Raw genomic sequence first — 18,784 nt, forward strand, 5'->3', positions numbered from 1 at the left:
TGTAGACCAGGCTGGTCTCGAACTCACAGAGATCCGCCTGCCTCTGCCTCCCAAGTGCTGGGATTAAAGGCGTGCGCCACCACCGCCCGGCTACACTTTTTTTTTTTTTTTTAAAAAAGCGCACTAAAAAAGAATTAAAAAATATTTTTTTTCTGAATACCAATACATAATAGAGTAGGTTAGATAAATTAAGGCCGGAACCAGAATCTAATTATCCTGCCCTCGGTCTATAGGAAATATTGTCAGGCGTACCACAGTGCTACAATATCATATAAATGAGTACACATAAAAGCAGGATAAGGAAAAAGATAATTTTCACAAGACATGAAATCCTGTGGGGGTTATGTTATTTCAGAAGGGGCCAGAGTGAGCCTCCGGTCGCTTTTGTATTTTAAGAGGCGTCCTCATACACACTTTGATTCTCACAAGCATGCTGCACGCACGGAAGGTATCATTAACTTCGCTTTACAGGTGCCGAGGCCGCACCACGGAGGTCAGGGATGCCTGGCCCCGGAGGAGCCAGGTGACGCGCTGCCTCCCGGCCACCCCCTCGCTTGGCTCTTCCTGGTCCTCACTACTTTGGCAAACGCCGGGGAGCCGGGCGGCGGGGCCGCGGAGGCCGGGGCTGAGGCGACGACCAGCCGTGGAGGTGGCGGCGGCCGGTAGGCGGCCTTAGAGGCCGGAAGTGCGGCCGGAGCGCACCGGGGCCGAGCCGCGATGGCGGGAGTGCTGGCCCTCCGGGTGGTGGCGGGGCTAGCGGCGGCGGCGCTGGCAGCCCTGCTGTTGGAGCACTACGGCATGGCCGGACCCCCCTCGCCGTTGCCGAAGCCCCGAGACGCCCAGAGGCCGCACCCCGCCCCGGGATCCGGAGCCCACAACGTCTTCTGGGGTCTGCAGGTGACGCGGCGGGAGGCAAGGGACGGCGCGGGGGCGAAAGCCCAGCCCAGCAGGGGCCTCGGTCGCGTGCCGACTGCTGGGTCAGAGCCCCACACGTTCCTTCCCCGGGGTTCCGTGGCGCATCTTTTTCTTTCCCTTTCCGCGCCCGAGAGCTGCTGGGCCACCCCTATCATTCCTGACTCAGATTGTGTGTCTCTGTCCAATGCCTGCTTTTGACAGATATCCGACATTCACCTGAGCAGGTTTCAAGATCCCGGCAGAGCATTGGACTTAGAGAAGTTCTGTTCGGAAACCATTGACATCATTCAACCAGCTCTTGTCCTGGCCACTGGTAGGGGGGATTCCTGTGTTGTGCTGTGCTGTGCTATGCTGTGCTGTGCTGTGGTGGTGATGTACTGTAGTTCTTGATGGTAGAATGGGCAGCAACTGTTGGCTTGAGGATGTTAGGAACAGGAACTCTGTGGACGCAGCTTACAGGAAGCCCTTTGAGCTACTGGCAAGGGGACTTTGTAATCGCCTTTACCAGTTGATACTAGAGTCAGGATTCAGGCTAATGCTTTGCTATCTCAAGGTTTTCTCAAAGCAGTAGGTATAAGGTGTGTGATGTGTTTATGACTAGGTGTTGTCTGCGATATATGTATCGCGCGCGTGTGTGTTGAGTGTGTGTGTCGTGTATGTGCGTGTTGAGTGTGTGTGTCGTGTATGTGCCTGTTGAGTGTGTGTGTATGTGTGTTGAGTGTGTGTTGATGGTGATGATGTACTAGCTGATGTCCCACTGAATTTGAGAATTAGGAAAAGCCCTTTAACCAGGAATCAAAAGTTCTCCTTTGTTGACTTAACGTTTTCTGTACAAAGAGAAAACCTTATGTTTTCAGTTACTTTAAGGATTCAAGTTACTTCATCCCTTGGTAGTTTTCTAACTGCATGTCCTATACTCTTCCAGTCTATGCACAAGTGCTCCCAAAGTTTGGGGCAGAGAAAAAGGTCCAAGGTGTATTTGTGTTTTTTTATTGGATGGTTCAGTTGTCACTCTACTGAAACACGTCCACTGTTAAGATGAGGTATCAGTCCTCAGTAAGCCCTGCTTCAGGTGTTCTGTTTGCTTTCAAAGAAATTTTGGCTTTTTAATAAATCATTTCTAATATCATAATAACCACATAAACACTTGTTAACTTATGATAACAGAGCCCTTGCTGAGACAATCATGTTGGTTTAAATGGCTCACTTTGGGCATATGTGGACTCATAACTGATTTTATGTATGTGTGCTGAGTAGCTGAAGAATTTGTATTCCTTCAGGTGTGTGTTTGTCTGAACCCCCCCCCCCGGAGTTTATTTTACATTGCAGTTCAATTCTGTGTAAACCCACAGGAGACCTGACAGATGCCAAAACAAAGGAACACTTGGGATCCAGACAACATGAGGTAGAATGGCAAACTTACCAGAGAATCCTGAAGAAGACCAGAGTCTTGGAAAAAACCAAGTGGCTGGATATCAAAGGAAATCATGGTAAAAGCCAAGAGCCAAATAAAATTGCACACACACACACACACACACACACACACACACACACCCTTCAGAAACAGATTTTACTAGTTTAGATTATAAAGTTATAAAATGGGAACTAATAACATAAAGTTAGATATAATGAAGGCCACATTTTTTTTGTTTGTTTTTGGGTTTGTTGTTGTTGTTATTCTGTTTTGTTTTTTGAGACAAGATTTCTCTAGAGCTTTATCCTGTCCTGGAACTTACTCTGTAGAACAGGCTGGCCTCGAACCCACAGAGATCCATCTGTCTCTGCCTCCCAAGGGCTGGGGTTAAAGGCGCCACCACCACCCAGCTAAAGACCACATCTCTTCTACACAGCTGTAACATATGATATTAAAACTTCAGAGGCAAGTAGAACTCTATGAGTTTGAGGCCAGCATAGTTTATATAGCAAATTGTAGGTCGGTCAGGCTCCATAGCAAGATCTTGTCTCAAAAGATAAAAAGACAAAAGAAAGAAAGGAAACAAAAAAAGGAAATCCAGAGGCAAAGGTAAGTGTATCTCTGTAAGTCTGAGGCCAGCTTGAGCTACAGAGCAAGTTCTAGGACAAGCTCCAAAGCCACGGAGAAATCCTGCCTTGAAAAACCAAAAAGAGAATCCAAAAAATGTGAAAGTTAGTATGATGTTTTCCTCTTTACAAAGGAGAAAGAGTTCTTCAGAAATTATGGCTTATGCTGGATGGTGGTGGCGCACACCTTTAATCCCAGCACTCAGAAGGCAGAGGCAGGTGGTAGATCTCTATGAGTTCGAGACCAGCCTGATCTACAAGAGCTAGTTCCAGGATAGGCTCCAAAGCTACAGAAAAACCTTGTCTTGAAAAAAAAAAAACTCAAAAAATTGTGTTTTTAAAAAACCCTACATTTTGTTAAGTGAAAAGAAGCTAAATCTACATCTTCGTACTGTATGATTCCATTTATATGACATCTAGAAGATAAAACTATAGGCAGATGACAGATTGTAGTTGCCAGAGGTAGGGGTAGAAGGGGAAACTGACTTTAAAGGCATTAAGAAAATTCGGGGTATGATTAGACTGCTTTATAGTTTGATTGTGGTCTTGGATAGACCACTGTGTATTTGTCAAAATCCATAGACCTGAGATTGAGAAGCTAGCTCAACTAGTTGGTAGTGTTTGCCTTGTATGTGTGAGGCACTTGCTTTGATCCCCCCCGAACCGTGTACTGGGTGTGGCAACATTCCTGAGGTAGAGGTAAGAGCCTCACAAGGATTCCAGGTCATTCTCTCTAGAATGGGGAGTTCCGGACCAGCCTGGACTAGACAGACACTCTGTTAGAAGCACTTGTTAGGAATGCCTAGAATTCATTTCTTTCTGCCTCTGTAACCCCATGATGAAAACAGAACAACAAGATGGGTAGAGTAGCACGTGCCTGTCATCCCAGCATAAGGAAGGCTGAAGTCGGATGAATGAGAGTTTGAGACCAACATGAGCTAGTTCCAGACAAGCAGCAACAGCAGTGGAGACTTAGAATTTTGAAACTGACTTGTTCTAAACAAAATTACAAAATACTTACTATTTCTTTAGTATATTAGGTGCCTTAAAAGCTTCCAGGTAATCTGAGTTTGGTGAAGTTACTGTTCTTAAAATGTCCACTTGAGTGACACTCTGCTATTTAAAGGGTTACAGAAAGTGCTGTGTTCTTATGTCATTGACATGTTTGTATTTTTCTATTTTGCATAGGTGAATGTTTGTTTTTTTTTTTAGATGCATATAACATTCCAAGCCTGGAGAGCATCACGAATTATTACAGGTACCTGAAGGAGCACAGTGCAGACTACTAAGTAGGATCTGTCAGAAGGAGGGTCAGTCAAGTCAATGAATGAGTGGAATCTTTGTTTCCAAGACAGGCTTTCTCTGTAGTTTTGTTGCCTCTCCTGGAACTCACTCTGTAGATCAGGCTGGCCTTGAACTCACAGAAATCTGCCTGCTTCTGCCTCCTGCGTGCTGGGATTAAAGGCTTGCACTACCACTGCCCAGCAAATGAAATCATTTTTAAAAGATGAAATTTCTGCTTAAAGAATTTTTGATAATTTAGAAAATGAGCTATCATGTATGTGTGTGTACATGCGCATGCGTGCACACGAGCACATATCTGCATGAGTGTTACAATCAGTCCGTTTTTAAAAATATTTTTCTCTGCTTTGATTCTTTTTAGATCTCGCTATGTTCCCCAGGTTGGTCTGAACTTCTAATTCTCCTTCCAGCCTCAGCCTCTCATGCTAAAAGTATAGGCATGAGCTACCACGCTTGGCTCTCTCTTTTCCTTTCTCTCTCTTTCTCTCTGTTTCTTTTTTTGTTTCTTACTAAGTAGATCAGGCTGGCTTGGAACTCACCTCCACCTCTTCCAGCCTTCACCTCAGAAATGCTGGGATTAGGGGTGTGAGCCGCCACACCCAGCTTCCTTTAATTTCTTTGGTTACAACTGGGACAAAGTAGAAGTCCTTTGGAGGAGTGTTAATAGGTGGACTGCTGAGGTCAGTGGGATTTCAGAAAACTGAGATACTGTCAACCTCTGGAGTGGCCAGAAAGACCAGCAGCGGTCACCCATGACTGCTTTATCCTTTCCTGTGATTAATATCAGCATTACATTTTCTTCATATGTCATGAGTGTGATTTTACCTGGGAACCTCTGTGTTAGAAGCAGTCCCTACGTTTCAGTGTGCTGGGATACTTCTTTTGGTCACAATTTCACTTTCAGTTCCGGCTATTGAGGAGATTTATTGTGCTTTGTCATTTAATCGAGCACTAGGTGTTCTTCAAGAGCTCTTCACTAGCTGTGTGGTCTCAGGGATAGAAGAGCTATCAAGGCCCCTGCCTCCAAGGAACTTATGTTCTGGTAATACTAAAAGGAGGGAAGATGTGTCAGGACAGCATTAGAAAAGAGTGTGAAGGAATGGCTGGTGAAATGCTGCCTTGCTTCACGTGCGAATCATTACAGGAAGTCAGGAAAGGTAGAGCTCATCACAGGGTGGACACAGCGAAGGCCTTGAAAAGGGAGTGAAGTGAAATGTTAAGAGATGGGTTGTGGCTGCAGGTCTGTTCCATTGCTTTTTAAACATGGGTGTGCAGAATAGCTGCCAGGTTAGACTTTTAATAAAGAGTCCCTCGTTTTTCTCTAGGTGTTTGTTGTAGTGGATATTGACCCCACGGCCTTGTGCAAGCTGGGCACGATGGCACACACCTTTAATCCCAGCTCTCAAGAGGTAGAGGCAGGCAGATTTCTTTGAGTTTGAGGCCAACCTGATCTACATAGTGAGTTCCAGGACAGCTAGGGCTACACAGTGAGACTCAGTCTCCACACATTCACACACACAAAAAGAAGAAGAAGAAGGAGAAGGAGAAGGAGAAGGAGAAGGAGAAGGAGAAGGAGAAGGAGAAGGAGAGGAGGAGGAAGGAGGAGGAGGAGGAGAGGAAGAAGAGAATAAAGAAAAAAAACCACCAAAACCCAGTAAATTAATTAATGAAAAAAAAAAGTCATATTTCTTTAGCATGGCTTAAAGTGATTCTGCCATCCTAGGGGTGATCCCTTGGTCAGGTGATTGGCCTAGTCCAATTGGAATGTTAGGTCTCTGTCCAGACCAGAGATTGTATTATCTTGACTAGAAGTCTTTTCTTGACACGCTTTTATTACTATTCTAACATGAAGCCCACTCTTTCTATCATTGCACTAAAGCCTTTCTGTCTGTATCTTTTAGGAAATATTCTGCTGTGCGGAAGGACGGCTCTTTCCATTATGTGCACAGTACTCCCTTTGGCAACTATTCTTTCATCTCTGTGGATGCCACCCAAAGGCCAGGGCCTAAGAGACCCTATAATTTCTTTGGAATTTTAGATGAGGTATGAGTTGAAAAAATTCACTTCCCTTTTTAGCTTACCCGTTTTTATTTTTTCTTGAATATATTTGGACCGTTTAGTTACCTGAAGTAAACATGTTCTTATCTAGATATGTTCCAGAAAAAATTTACTGCAGTTACAGATATGTCTGGAAGCTACTAGCTGCTTCAGAATTGTTACTGCTGTCTCTATTCTTACCCGAAAGTTGGGAAGGGAGCACCTCACTTTTTATATTTATCTATCAAGTGTTTTTTGAATATGTACTAAGTATAGGCTATATTCAGCAAGCTACAAGGCCTATAGCTTAGTATATTATATGTTATATCGTTGCCAATATTATTTAGTAGTCTATATTTTTTTCTAATAAGAGAACAACTTAAACATTTTGGCAAGGCTAAGAACCTGAGAATCTGAGAAGCTCTTCCTATGTCTTAGCACAACAAATGCCAGTTCCTTATTTGATGAGCACATGCTCTTACATGAGACACATGCACCTGCTTAGAAGAGTAAAAGGAGCTAAGATCAAGTAAGTTCCTGGGTGTGTCATCTAGTATCAGAGCATGTGACCAGTTCAGAAAACTGCAGCAAGTGCAGAGTTCGTCAGGCACTGAAAGAGCTGAAAGAGGTTCAGAGTTATGTGAAGGTTCTAGAAGTAAAGAATACAGGATACAGTTACATTTTGTTTCCTAATCACCAAGTACCTTTAGTGAGCTGGTGAACTAGTATTTTTTCTTAGAATAGAGTTTTAAATATACAATGCACAGATCAAGTACATAAAAATCAATTGTGGTGTTACCTAATGCAGAATCCCTGGTCTTCTGTTAATTTAGATTTTTTTATTTTGTCTTATTTGTATGAGTGTTTTGCCTACATATATGTCTGTATACCGTGTGCATGCAGTGCCCATGGGAATCAGAAGTGGGCACGAGATCTTCTAGAACAGGAGTTACAAATGGTTGTGGTCCACCATGTGGGTGCTAGGAACTGAACTCAGGTCCCCTTCAAGAGCAACCAGTGCTCTTAACCACTGAGCCATCTCTCCAGCTCCCTAGTCTTACCCCAATTTTACCAAATTAGAAAGGGTAAGGCCCAGAAATTCATTACTGTATGCATGTTATAGATAAGTACATATTCTGTATGTGCAAATTATGTTTTGAAATCAGTGTCATGAGGTGTTTTAGATACAATAAAATATACTAATTTTAAGTGTTTGAAGAATTTACAAATGTATATGCTGTTTTAACTTTCTCTCAGTCAAGATTTAGGACCTGTCTACCACCCTAGAAAGTTTTCTTGTAGAATCTGTCTTTATTCTGATGGTTCAAGTGATTGATTTTCTATCAGCATGGTTTTATTTATTCTAAATTTTTAGGTAAATGTGATCCTACAGTATGCATTCTTGGGTTTGGCTTCTAATTCTCAGTGTGATGCTTCTGAGATGTGTGTCTGTGGTTGTGGCCATCCAAAGCTCTTCCCTTTTTACTGCTGAGTATTCCATTATGTGGGTATTTTATTTTGTTGGAGTTTCTAGTATTTGACTATATTGAATAGAGACATTAAAACATTTAAGTTTGTCGGTGGACATATAACATGTGTATGTTTTAGACTTTTGGCTTAGTGTTTCTTTTAGAAATTGTGATATAGCAGTACACAAAACTAAAAAGATTAGTTGTCTCATTAAGGGGATAATTATTCTCCCCCATTCCTGACACTGGGGATTGAACCCAGGACCTCGTGCTTGCTGCTAGGAAAAAGCTCTACCCCTGAGCCACACTCCTAACCCTGCAAACAGTGACTAACTTATTCTTCAGTTTCATATGCATCAAATGCAGATGGTGCTTGCTCTGCTCACTGCAGTCATCTCAGAATGGAGTATAATGTGAATGAACACGGTTCAAACTGATAGAGATCTATTCAGGTCCTGACCTACTAGAATTGGGCCACACAAACAATGTGATTATTGTTATAAACTTTAGGAGAAATGTTTGACCTGTCTGGCATTGGATTTTTCTCCCATTTCAGAAACAGATGGAGGAACTCATATCGTTCTCCAAGAAAAGTAGTCAGAGCAACCAGACAATTTGGTTTGGACACTTTACAACATCTACTATCCTTTCTCCGTCCCCGGGGATCCGGACAGTAATGAGGTAAGGCAGGTTCTAGAACCTAAACTGGTCATTTCCAATTGCTGAATCCACTTGCTTTTCTGAAGAGACTTTCTTACTGATTTGGCAAGCAGGTTGTCTTTGTTCATTCATTCTGTTTATTTTTCGTTGTTTAGTTCGGCCACAGCTTATTTGTGTGGGCACCTCCACACTCTTGGTGGACTGATGCCTGTTTTACACACTCGTCACTTTACGGGCACTTTGGAACTTGAGGTGGGAGACTGGAAAGACAGTAGAAGGTAAGGAAGCCTCCCTGCAAATGAAGTTTACACACATTTGCTAAAACAGTGACACTTTATTTGATGGGTTATCCCAGGAAAAACTTATGATAATTCTGTTGTTTTGGTTTGTTATTTTGAAGAATATGTAGCCCAGGCTAACCCTTAATCCTTCTGCCTCTGCCTCCTGAGTGCTAGAATTAAAGGCGTGTGCCACCACCAGGCTAATAAATTCACACACGTCTCAATTTCTTTGCTTATTGCTGTGATAACACTCTGATGAAGCTACTTAGGGGAGAAAGTTGATTCTGGCTCAAAGTGACAGTCCACCCTGCTGAGGAAATCAAGGCAGTAGGAGTCTGAAGCAGCTGATTACATAGTGTCCACAGTCAGGAAGAGAGCAGAATGCTCAGCTCCCTTCACTTACGTCATCCCTGAACCAGTCAGGAAATGGCACCCACAATGGGGTGGGAGTGGGAGTTCTTCCCTCTTTATTTAACAAAATCAAAATATTCCCCCCCAGATGCCCAGAAACCCATCTCAGGTGACTCCAGGTCTTGTCAAGCTGTCGGTTAATGTGTCTCTAGCAATCTATTATGTAATTCCATTATGTAAAACCTTGTTACAACAGTGATTTTTTTAATTAATTACTTTATTTTTTATTAGAAATATTCATTTTATTTTATGTGAGTGTTTTGCCTGCATGTGTGTATGTACACCATGTACATGCATGGTGCCTACAGAGGTCAGAAGGGGAACAGATCTCCTGGAACTGGAGTTATGGATGGTTGTGAACCACCATGTGGGTGCTGGGAACTGAACCCAGGACTTCTGCAAGAGTAGCAAGTGCACTTAACCACTGAGCCATCTCTCCAGCCCCTAAAGCACTGATGTTTACCATCATTATGCCATGTAAACTTTAAGACGTGTCTATTAGAATGTAGGGTTGTCTCTTTCTTTTATTCCTTTTGAGGCACATAGCCCCTAACTGGCCTGATACTGGCTGTGTATGTATACTAGGCCAATGTAGAAATACTTGTGCTTCCTGAGTGCCGGGACCAAGACATACACAACTATGTGTGTTTTTTTTTTCTTTTTCTATCTTTTTTTTTTGAAAGCATGGTTCAGGCTAGCCTAAAACTTACTCTTTAGCCTAGGCTGGCTTCACCATCCTCTTGACTAATCCTTTCAAGGATTGGGTCTACAGATAGGAGCCACCACATTTGGGTTACTATGTAGTTTTAAACTCCAGTGTTCATAAGAATTGTGAAAGAGTTTAGACGGGCGATGGTGGCGCATGCCTTTAATCCCAGCACTTGGGAGGCAGAGGCAGGCGGATCTCTGTGAGTTCGAGACCAGCCTGGTCTACAGAGCTAGTTCCAGGACAGGCTCCAAAGCCACAGAGAAACCCTGTCTTGAAAAACCAAAAAAAAAAAAAAAAAAGAAAGAGTTTAACGGTGTCCAAATCTCACCATTAAAAACGTTATCGGTGTGGGCTGGTCTGTGGACCAAACTCTCAGGTGCACTGGAACTAGATTTTTTTTCCCTTGAATTTTGTGCCTGACCTTCTGGTTATTGCTGTCATAGCAATTTAAATTCCTCAACTAAATGAGAGTTCATACTTGATATAGCATTGTTGGTGGAATGAAGAATACCTGATCTTGGGCTTATGATGTTTGAACCCCAGGTTCAAAACAATAGTGTAATAGTGCTGTCTAGAATAAAGTGAACCGAGTTAAAAAGCTTTAAAATCAAAGACTGCAGGCCTTGTTCTGGGACACTTTAGAGTCATTAGCTCAGTGAGAGTCCTGCTGACCTGCAGGTGGGAAAGACAAAGCTGCAGGAAAGAGGGAAGAGCCTGGAGCAACCCCACCCTGCACCAGTGGTTTCTACATTTGTTCTGTGTTTATCCTCAAGTCTCTCCCTCTCTTTTTGAGACAGGGTCTCCTGTAGCCCAGGCTAGCCTTGTGGCTCACTAGCTAGCCCAGGATGACCACAAACGTCTGATCCTCCTGCCTCTACCTCCTGCGTGTCACACGTGGGTTTGGACTCCAGAGTTCCCTGTACGCTAGGCAAGCACTCCACCACTACATCCTTAGCCCACTCAAGCTCAGAATGAGAAGTAACTAAATTCCCTTACTCTCCTCTGGCCTCCAGGTACCGGATCTTTGCCTTTGATCATGACCTCTTTAGCTTTGCAGACGTAACCTTTGACAAGTGGCCCGTGGTTCTTATCACCAACCCTAAATCACTCCTCTATAGTTGTGCCAAACACGAACCACTAGAAAGGCTCTTCCATTCAACACACATCAGGTATGTTTCAGTGTTTCAGAATTTACTTTCACCTTGAGATGGGTGAAGAATAAGTCATTGTGATTCTATTCCCATGTAAAAGCTAGGGGATGTCCCACTTCTGTTTTTTTTAACAGCTACACATGTAAACTGTGTTCACTGTTTCATCCCATTCAATATATATATACATATATATGTGTATGTATATATATTACATATACATACATACATATATAAATAAATAATTTGGGAGTTGGGACTTGAGCTGGGGCCTCATGCATATCAGGCATATGTTCTACCACTATTTCTAATCCCCTAAAATGTAATTTTTAAAAAAGATGATAAAATCTTTTAAAATCATCCAGAAACTCTTAAGCCAATCATTATGAAAGACCCCTGGAGTGGGGAGACTCTCACTCAAGTCTTGGGATAACATGACTCCCCAGAAACTCACGAGAGACCGTCCTTGCTGCAATCATACAAAGTTTATTGACAGGACAGGAACCAGTGCACTGGGGCCCCAAACTCATTTCCCACGCAGGGGTAGAGTTGGACCCAAGTAGCAGGGAGAAGGGGTATTTAGGGGAAGAAATCACTACCCAAAGGGGGTAGGGAGGGCGTCACTGGAAAATTCCGAAAATACCAATGATCATTACAATGGGGCAACTCCCTGTTTCTCAAGATTATAATCTAACTTTATGGTCAGCTAGTTCCTGGAACAGAGTCACTGAACCGGCTAACCTAGATTTTTGGTTCTTCTCTCCCTGCTAGATTTTTTGGTTCTATTTTTCCTGCTAGATTTTTTTGGCTCTATTCTTTCTGCTAGAGGGGTCTGGATTTATTCGGGTCTTTCAATTATTTTTTGTATATTTTATTCCAGTCTTTCTATTCACGTGTTTACATTGCTACAACCATAACATATTACCTTATAATCTATACTTATTTATTCATTTTTATTAATTATTTGCAGGGCTGGGGATCAAATTAAGGCCTTATATGTTATAATCCACAGCAGAAAGTTGCAGTCCACCACAAATGTAAGGACAAATGAGAGCCCTTTCTTTAAGCCTGAGACCGAGGACAGGCTTCTGCTATGAAGAATTCTAGGAGAGTAGGGTTTATAAGTCAAAACCACAATTGTACCCTAGCAGAGGCAAGCAGGGGGTCAAATGTTGCAAAGGCTTCAGTTCCCTTTATTAAAACAACACTGTGGCTGCCTGGGATTAGTCTGCTCAGTGGGATGTGCTTGGTGGGGGTTGGGGAGCTGGGTGTGTGTGGGGTGAAGCACAGGAGGGAGCTAACTGAAAAAGGACAGAGCTACTTTGGGGCATTTCAGTATTCCAATGAGGCAGCTGCTCTGCCACAAAACTATGCCTCAGCCCCACATATTCTACTTTTAGACATTTGTATTATACATCAGGGTTCCTCCACCCCCCCCCTGTTTTGCTAAATAACCTGCCAAAAGAATAGGTTGTATAATCCTGATGAAATTCAAAATATAGTTTATGTATGACTTTGGTAATGTTTGTTAAAAGAATTCTAATGAGACATTATTTTTGGAAAACGTCTTTCAAACGTAAGATCACTTTTAAAAATTTTTTTTAAATTTTATTTTGAAAAGTAATCCAAGCCAGGTATGGTGACAGCATCTGAGAGACTGAAGCAGACAGACAAGCAGTGCAGCGTCACAGCTCTGGGAGAGCAGCGTCATGGAGGAGACGTATGCTTGCCCGTTTCTAAAGGGCTACTGTTAGCACCTCTGAGAGTTCCTTCACAAGCAGTCTCCAGAGAAACAGGTTCTCATATCATTCTCACCGTAAGGCACAGACTAAGCAAAGTCCTGTCTTCTCTTTGCACAGAAAGCACACCCCGATTTAACTACTCAATCGTATTTTTAATGGCATCTGGATATCGGCACTAGGTGTTATCCGAAAAGCTCTGGTTATAACTTGCGTTTTCTGGTTAGTACATCAGGAACCAAATGAATGAATTATAGGCTTGACATAGGATTAATAGGCATTCTCTTCCTAAGAGTAAAACCAGGAATTCAGGAATTTCTTCAGAAAGGATTTTTAGTCTGTTCTAGGTAGATTTCTCAGAAGAAACTGGTTTGCTTTCTGAAAAATAATAGTTTCTGGGGTAGAACACTTGCCTAGCATGTCCTTAACACTACAAAAGAAAGAAAAAAAACAATAGTCTCAATTTCTTTTTTTTTTTTTTTTTTTTTTGGTCTTGTTTTTTGAGACAGGGTTTCTCTGTAGCTATGGAGTCTGTCCTGGAACTAGCTCTTGTAGACCAGGCTGGCCTGGAACTCACAGAGATCCACCTGCCTCTGCCTTCCGTGCACCACCTCTGCTCAGCTAATTTCTTAGCAGTTCATTGCCAAGTTGTACAAGGTCTTTGCAGTTGTACAGTGTGGCCCTACCTGCACTCTGTGTCCTCAGGTTACAGTAGTGTTGTTCTCTAAGAACAATGTCCTGTACTGAAATCATGCACCTTTTCTACATGCTCTCTCATTCCAGAGTGCTGGCCTTTTCCTCATCCCCCATCACTTCAGTCGCTGTTAAGATTGATGGAGCTAATGTAGGCCAGGCTGCTCACGTGTCTGGTCCTATCTTCATACTGAAGTGGAACCCTAAAAAGTACAGTAATGGGACACACACCATAGAAGTATCCGTCCAGGTAAATTGTCGTTTTTAGTTTGTTCTGTTATTGCATGGGCTCTTGCCACAGTGAACTCTGATTTGGGTTTTATTGCTAGTCAGTCAGTAGTAAACAAATTTGATAAGCAGTAAATAAAGTTTGAACACAGGATATTTAGCATGTTCTTTTGGAAGTTACATTTTATGTATTTATCTTCTGTGTCCGGGCAGGGAGAACCACAGGCAAGTGTGGAGGCTAGAGGAGAGTGTGGGGGCTGGGGGCTGTTCTCCTTTAAATACATCATACAGTCATGGGAATTTACCTCAGGCTTAGGCTTGGTGGCAAGCGCCTTTACCCATTGAGCCATCTCATTGGCCCCGAGTTTCCTTGTCCTTTGTGATCTGCCTTTATCCCTAGGCAATCATGGATATCTGTTTTCAATCTTACATGCATGACTTTAAAAAATTAATCTGCTAAAGCCTAGTTAGGTGGCACATATATAATCCTAACTACTCAGGAGACTGAGGGAAGAGGACCATGAGTTTGAGATCAGCCCAGGTAATATGGTGAGTGTTATGCCCAGATCCGCAAAGTCCCCCAGAAACCAACAAAGAGTCTGAATGTCGTATGCAAAAGCAATGAGCCTTTATTTTATACAAGTTTGCAAACTCAGTCTCTCTGTATGTCCAATGTATTGGAATAATCAGAGAGCCCCAAGGTCAATTAGAGTTGGGTTTTTATAGTAGTAAAAGTGGGGGTGAGGGACTTCTAAGGTTCAGGACCCCTGATTGGCTGACATTTGTCTAGGGGTGTCCTGGTAAGTGTGTGCTGGCAGGTGATCCTATCTACAAGGGTTGGAACGTTAGGCATTTCTTTTGGACTTTCTGTTCTTGGGTGGTGCTCGGGTAATCTCAGTTTGTGGTTCTTCCTGCAGCCAGGTATTGCCTCAGGGTAAACTACTGAGACTCAGGCCTCCTTTAAACTTATCTTGGCTAGGTCTTACACTGGCAGGTGATAATGGTTGGGTAAAGAACTTTCTTTGGGTGGTCTGTTTCTATTAAGTTTATCATGGCTGGCTCCTACAGTGAGATGCTATCTCAAAAGAATTCAATCTACTGATTGATTATTAAACAGGTAGCTTGTTTCTTCCACTCATTAATGGTAAAGTTCTGTCCAATTTAAATACATCACATTAGATAGGTATGGTTGTATGAACACGTGTGCATACATGTTTGTTTGTGTGCGTGTGTGTATGTGTGCACATATGTGTACACACATATGCATTTGGTTGATTCAAATCAGAATCCAAACAAGGCTTACATAACAATTAGCCCTGGCTATCCTGGAACTTTCTCTGTAGATCAGGCTGGCCTCAAACTCAACCACCTGCCCCTGTCCTGACTGCTGGGATTAAAGGTGTATAATACCACCACCTGGCAATATCTTCCATTTCTTTTACCATGTAGACCCTCTCCCCACCTCTGCTTTATTGTCCTTTTCATCTCATTTTGTAAATTCTCTCCCATTTATATACACACACACACACACACACACACACACACACACACATATATATGATCTGTATGTGTGTATGCAGTATGTATGTGTGTTTATGCATGTCTGTGGATATGGTTTCAGGAACACATGCATATAGGTGTGCATGCATGTGAAGGCCCTTGGTTGATGCTGGGAATCATCCTTATAAGCTCTTCCATTGAAGCGTTAATCTAATTAATCTTTATCAATTAAAAAAATTGGGGGTCAAATATTGGGGTAAGAACCTGAAAGATCAGAGCACTGGGAGCAGCCACCAGTTGCTTCCTGCATTTTTGATTCTACAGTCCAAAGGACTGAGATCCCCCTCAGCCTGTCTTGTCTGTCTACAGTTCTCCAAACCTCTATGGTCAACCAGTGGCTAGCTCTGCCCTCTGACTACAAGCAAGCTTTGTCAGAACACAATCAAAATATCATGCAATATTCCATATTATTCAGTGAGGCAGGGTCTCGTAATCAAAGCCAGAGCATGCAGATATGGCTGGTCTGTAGGCTGTTTTTTCTGTCTTGCCTGCCAGCTCCCAAATCATTATGTGGAGACTTATTATTAATTATGAGAGCTTAGCTGATAGCTTAGATTTGTTTCTAACTAGCTCTTATAACTTAAATTAACCCATATCTTTTAATCTATATTCTTATATGTGTCTCTGTTACCTTTACTCTGAACTGCCCATGCTGCTTGCTTTGTGTCTCCTGGCGTCTCTTCTTGACTCCACCTTCATCTTCTCAGCATTCGCTCTGCCATGAAAATACTGCCTAGCTATTAAACCAATCACAGTGACATATGTTCACACAGTGTAAAGGAATAGTCCACAACACTGGTCTCGCTAGCCAGCTTGAGGATCCCACTTAAAACTTCTGAGTTTGGAGTTAGAAGCAGGCAGGCCACCATACCCACTTAATTTATATGAGTTTTTGGTATCGGAACTCTTATTATTTATTTATTCATTCATTCATTCATTCATTCATTCATTCATTCATTTATTTATTTATTTATTTAGTGTTCTGCCTGCATGTATCCCTGCAGGCCAGAAGAGGGCACCAGATCTCATTACAAAAGAGCAGCCAGTGCTCTTAACCTCTGAGCCACCTCTCTAGCCCTGTATCTGAACTCTTGTCTTCATACTTGTGTACAAGAACTTCAATCACTGAAGTCCACTTCCCCAACCTCTACTTTATCTTTGGAGGCAGGGTCTCTCACTGAACTGATATGATTAAACTGGCCAGCCAGTGAATTCTGGGACTCAATCTCTCTTCCTCCTCCCCCTAGGACTGGGGTAACAGATATATGTATTTGTTTATATGTCTGTATGTGTACCTGTATATTTACAGAAGCTAGAAGAAGGTGTGTCATTTTCCTCAGAGCTGGTGTTAAAAGGCATTTGCAGGACACCAAGCTTGTTATGTGTGGTAGTGTCCAAACCCTATTCTTCCTGATTATGTCATCTCTATGGCCCATTTCTGGCTTTTTGCATGGATTCCGGGGATTGCATTTGGGGATTGCTTCAGCAGCAAGCATTTTACTAACTGAGCCATTATTCTCTTTCTCCCCCTCTTTCTTTTCTTTTCCTCCTTCTTTTTTAACACAGGCTCTCACTAAATAGGTTCTGACTAGAATTTACTATGTAGACCAGGCTGGCCTCAAACTCAGAGATCTACCTGCTTCTGCTTCCCAAGTTCTGGGATTAAAGGTGTGCGCCACCCTCCTGCTCTTCTCATTTCTGTCTGAGCTCCACCACTGCTTCTCCTCAGTGCAGCCCCTCAACCCCACCTCCTTCAGATTCAGCCTTCAGGTTTAGTGTGAAGACAAAGTGGTCCTCAAGCCCAGGAAACCTTTGTTGTTGAGAAACTGTAAATAGATGTATAACCAGAACCTGCACATACTGTATGCCTGTAAGTTGCTTCTTGGCTGTGTTTGTAACTAGGATTCTGCTGGAAGAAGTAAGAGTGTTCACCACATATTTTCTGCTAAAGAGAATACGCATCTCAAATTTGATCCTTTGGCATCATATATTCTCCTCACTGACCACTACATTGTGGTAAGTAAAGTCAATAAAATGTTACTTGTGTGTGAGTGTTTGTTTTCACTGGAAATGGTAAATGCAAGGTTCTAAATAATACAGTTTTAAACCTTATAAAACAAAGTTTACTGTTTATCTATAAGAATACACTGTTTTGTGTGTATATGATAGGGATGTATGTACCATGGCATGTGTGTGGAGGTCAAAGGACAGCCCGCTGGAGTTGGTTCTCTCCTTCCACCACATGGACCATCCCAAGGACTGAATTCAGGTCATCAAGCTTGTTGGGAAGTGACTGTACTGCTGAGGCATCTCACCAAGATCTCACCAAGCCAGGCGTTTCTTTTCTTTTCTTTCTTTTGATAAAGATTTACCTATTTTTTTATGTGTATGAGTATTTTGTCTACATGTATGTTTGTGTGTACCAAATGCATGCCTGGTTTCCTTGGAGGTCAGAAGAGGGCATCAGATCCTCTGGAACTGGCATTTTGGATGGTTGTAATGCTGGGAATCAAACCTGGATCCTGTGGAAGAACAGCCAGTGAGTGCTCTTAACTGCTGAGACATTTCTTTAGCCCTCAAGAACTTCTTGTGGTTATTTTCTTATATTAGTTTGTGTGTATGTGTGTGCATATTTATTCTTTATTGATTTTTGAGGCAAAGTATTACTGTGTTTTTCAGGGTAGCCTTGGATATTTGAGATTAAGCAATCCTCCTGCCTCAGCTTCCTGAGTACATGGATTATACAAGTGCACATCACTGTGGCTGACTATTATTTCACAGTCCATGAAATCTTCCTTGTCATGAACATTAACACAACACACACATACACAATAATACAGAGTAAACTGGGTTTTGTTTTTTTTTTTTTTCGAGACAGGGTTTCTCCGTAGCTTTTGGTTCCTGTCCTGGAACTAGCTCTTGTAGACCAGGCTGGCCTAGAATTTACAGAGATCCACCTGTCTCTGCCTCCCTAGTGCTGGGATTAAAGGCATGCACCACCACCGCCTGGCTACAGAGTAAACTGTTGAGGATAATTGAAACCTTCCTTAATTTTACTTCCCCGAAATAGCTTAGGGTATACACTTACATGCATAATATTTAAATAATTTGCTTTTTTTCAATTTGCTTTTATTACATGCATAATTATGCTTTTTGAAAAAAACGAATAATGGGTATTTCATTTCATCATTACAATTTTTGGATGGTGGTTTCTTCATTAATTTAAAGTTTTTGTTTTATATTCTTTTTGTTTTTTCGAGATAGGGTTTCTCTGTGTAGCCTTGGCTGTCCTGGAACTCACTTTGTACATCATCACTTTGAATTCAGAGATCTATCTGCCTTTGTCTCCCTAGTGCTGGGACCAAAGGCATATGGGGCCCACTGTCTCCACCGCCCCAACTAATCTTAAATTTTATTTGGGAGATTTTCTTTCTTTCTTTTGTTTTTTCAAGACAGAGTTTCAGCCGGGCAGTGGTGGCGCACGCCTTTAATCCTAGCACTCGGGAGGCAGAGACAGGCAGATCTCTGTGAGTTTGAGGCTAGCCTGGTCTACACGAGCTAGTTCCAGGACAGGCTCCAAAGCTACAGAGAA

General features: G+C 42.4%; 1 protein-coding gene across 2 annotated transcripts in view; it reads left to right on the plus strand.

Annotated features, from left to right (window-relative positions):
- Positions 1-366: 366 nt before the first annotated feature.
- Positions 367-18,784, plus strand: part of Tmem62 (transmembrane protein 62) — a 32,498-nt gene continuing 14,080 nt past the window's right edge. Inside the window, exons 1-10 of one of the 2 annotated variants that reach the window (XM_005364321.2) lie at positions 367-897; positions 1,117-1,228; positions 2,268-2,405; positions 4,168-4,213; positions 6,159-6,300; positions 8,320-8,444; positions 8,579-8,701; positions 10,838-10,993; positions 13,495-13,654; positions 17,095-17,208. In XM_005364321.2, the coding sequence (XP_005364378.1) occupies positions 718-897; positions 1,117-1,228; positions 2,268-2,405; positions 4,168-4,213; positions 6,159-6,300; positions 8,320-8,444; positions 8,579-8,701; positions 10,838-10,993; positions 13,495-13,654; positions 17,095-17,208 (1,296 nt within the window). In that variant the 5' untranslated portion in view covers positions 367-717. Of the gene's footprint in view, positions 898-1,116; positions 1,229-2,267; positions 2,406-4,167; positions 4,214-6,158; positions 6,301-8,319; positions 8,445-8,578; positions 8,702-10,837; positions 10,994-13,494; positions 13,655-17,094; positions 17,209-18,784 lie in introns of those variants that run through there. The other variant, XM_026787831.1, reaches the window with a different exon arrangement.

Source organism: Microtus ochrogaster (assembly GCF_000317375.1).
Source record: "Microtus ochrogaster isolate Prairie Vole_2 chromosome 14 unlocalized genomic scaffold, MicOch1.0 chr14_random_1, whole genome shotgun sequence".
Classification (NCBI taxonomy): domain Eukaryota; kingdom Metazoa; phylum Chordata; class Mammalia; order Rodentia; family Cricetidae; genus Microtus; species Microtus ochrogaster.